The sequence below is a fragment of the Myxine glutinosa genome, unplaced genomic scaffold (assembly GCF_964187855.1).
Source record: "Myxine glutinosa unplaced genomic scaffold, kmMyxGlut1.1 SCAFFOLD_1298, whole genome shotgun sequence".
NCBI classification, from domain to species: Eukaryota; Metazoa; Chordata; class Myxini; order Myxiniformes; family Myxinidae; genus Myxine; species Myxine glutinosa.
Window position 1 is genome coordinate 1 of NW_027617393.1, and position 2,812 is coordinate 2,812.

At 38.9% G+C, this 2,812-nt stretch overlaps 1 protein-coding gene across 1 annotated transcript; it reads left to right on the forward strand.

Annotated features, from left to right (window-relative positions):
- Window positions 1-418: 418 nt before the first annotated feature.
- On the forward strand, window positions 419-2,559 carry LOC144889165 (uncharacterized; the record flags this gene model as incomplete). The annotated part of the gene is made up of 4 exons (XM_078769124.1): window positions 419-1,347; window positions 1,438-1,590; window positions 1,922-2,051; window positions 2,272-2,559. Coding segments are annotated over exons 1-4 (627 nt in total), but the record flags the coding sequence as incomplete, so codon positions are not given.
- Between the last annotated feature and the right edge of the window lie 253 nt (window positions 2,560-2,812).

Here is a 2,812-nt window from a genome sequence, read left to right on the forward strand (position 1 = left end):
TCACGGCAGAAAGATGTGTTATTCTGTATGTCAAAGATCAATGGTGTAACCACACCAATTGTTACCAACAAACAAGTATTGTATAAAATCACACAAGAATAACAGTACAACAACAATTGTAATCAATTGTACAACCAATATATATTTCCTATGATGGTACCATCAGGTTCGTACAATATAACTCACTGTGCGCCAAGTGAGCGAAAAGAAGAACATTCCCAATGTCACTATTCCGGCATCAAGCCAAAGTCGATCCGCTCCAGTAATCGTCAGAACGATGTCTAATCGAGACCAGAATCCCGTTCGGATGACAGTCACAGTCACGCTGCCAAAGCTGCGCCAAGGTGCCCTCAAGGCGACTGGAAAATCACACCCTCGGGAGTAGTGTAATAATGTTGCTTCTGGGACACCTCCGTTTAACATGGGAAATCCCTATCTAATGTCATTTACCCCCTTGTCTTTTTCAAAAATCATAAACACCTCTATTTCTCCCACCCTCATCTTTATGAACCTTTTGTCTGTAGTACCTATCCTTAATGTTGTTCATTAGACCACGCATAAACAAATATTTGTTTTCTCTTATAGACCTATCATCCTTCTTCTACATATCATCTGGCAGATTAATCTTTGACCCACTCAAACATTGACCCATTCACTTCCATATTAATTCTTTCCCTCCCTCATTGCCCCTAAACACCTATATTTCTCTCACCCTGTTCTTTACGAACCTTCTAACCTTTTGACATGTTATCCTTATTCATTAGACCACTTAAACACCTGTGATCCTTCTGACCTCATGGACCTTTTAACCTTTTACTCTTAATATCATCTGGTGAATATAACCCACTCAAACAACGACCCTACAAATATTTGTTTATGCGTGGGAAATAATTTAATTCTCCTACAACTCTCCTCACCGTCTCATCCAACTCACCGGTATTTAAATTAATTCTCTTATTTGTTTTGTGAACTTTTTTACCAGTTGCCTTTTCAATTATACTTATTTGATATTTTTTACATTCATTTTGTTTTCCATTTATATACCACTCGAACCTTTTCTAATTAATAGCTCACTGTTAGGCTCATGCTCACTCGAACCACATACCTTGAGAAATGACGTTGTTTCACTTGGATAACTTCCAAGGAATTCTCTTTGTCTTGTTTCCTGTTTTTCACAAACACACGCCCTCAGTTTCCAAAAGCTGACAAGCACTTCAGTTCCCCGAAATACATTTTGTTCATTATAAAAAGAGAGGTCTCCGAATGGGACATTTAAACATTGTGAACGAAGATGAGCTTGTCTTATTCCAGTCTTTCCTCTGATGAAGAATACTCGCCAGGACATTGGTAAGTTCATTTGGTATTAAACACTGTTAATGAGAGCTTTGTATGTGATTAATTATACAACTAATAATTTATTTTTCCTATTCATTGCAGCAATTCAAATATTGTAAATATCCTGGCAGAATTTCAAGTTGTTTTTCAAGAGTTCCACAACGAACTGAATACGGGTTTGAATAACCTACCTCCGAGATGGTGGGCTCAGAATGAATTCAATGTTTCACCGTTCTTAGAAAATTCACGTGAAAGGTATGATAGAAAATAAAAAACGAGAGGTGTGTGCATGTGTGTGTGCATGTGTGTGTGTGTATGTGTATGTGTGTGCATGTGTGTCTGTGATTAAAATAGAGAGATCGAATTGTGAGGAACAGAAATGAAAAAATGAGATTGTGTGTGTGTGTGTGTGTGTGTATGTGTGTGTGTGTGTATGTGTGTGTGTATGTGTGTGTGTATGTGTGTGTGTGTGTGTGTGTGTGTATGTATCTGTGAATGTGTGTGTGTGTGTGTGTGTGCGTGTGTGTGATGTTTTGTCAGGCTTACTTCAGCATATAATAGTAATTTCTCCTTATTTTGTTTGCAGTATTAACCTCGAAGACCAAAATTTTGAGTGGGATGATTTTGATTCCCCAAGGAGTGGTTATTTCCTACCAACCTGTGAACCTCTACATTTTCAACTCAACGATCTTGACGCTAAGCTGGATTTTTTCGAGGTAAGCATGTGTGTACGTGTGTGTGGTTCACCGTTTATAATAGGTACACCATATCCCTGCGCATCGTAAGAGGTGATTCAGGGTTGGTGTCAGGAAGGGCATCCGACCCTATATTAATAATAATAATAATAATACATTTATTTTGTATAGCGCTTTTCAAGACGCTTTGACATGGAACATAAATATGAAATAAATATCTCTCCCCTCTTGTCTTTAATAGAAAGAGATTCAAAACCTGAAGACATCTGCTGAACCAACCTTTGACTTGTGCTGGGAAGAAATTGATGACTTATGCTGGGGAGAAGTTGAATGTATACCTCAAGAAAAATGTTTTAATAATATAAAGATTTTAATGTTTTCAATATTTATATATATTTGTTTTGTTTACAATTATTTAATTATTAATTACAAAAAGAGAATAAAGGAGGGAACGGGGAGGTGCACCCCTGCCAAAGACCCTTCACCCCCCTCATCCCACCCCTCCCCTCCCCTTGTGTGTGTGGGGAAGGTGGGGGTGGGATGAGGGGGGTGAAGGGTCAAGGGTGGGGGTGCACGGAGGGTGGGGGATGATGGGTGTGGTCTGTGTGGGCGGGGTCTGTGTGGGCGGGGTCTGTGTGGGCGGGGTCTGTGTGGGCGTGGTCTGTGTGGGTGTGGCTTATGATTTTAATTTATTTAAATTTTTTTTTATTACCACTAATTAAATTAGCTAATCTGGGTGGGGTGAATAGAAATGTTGTTTAATGAATTATTAGCTTTGTTTT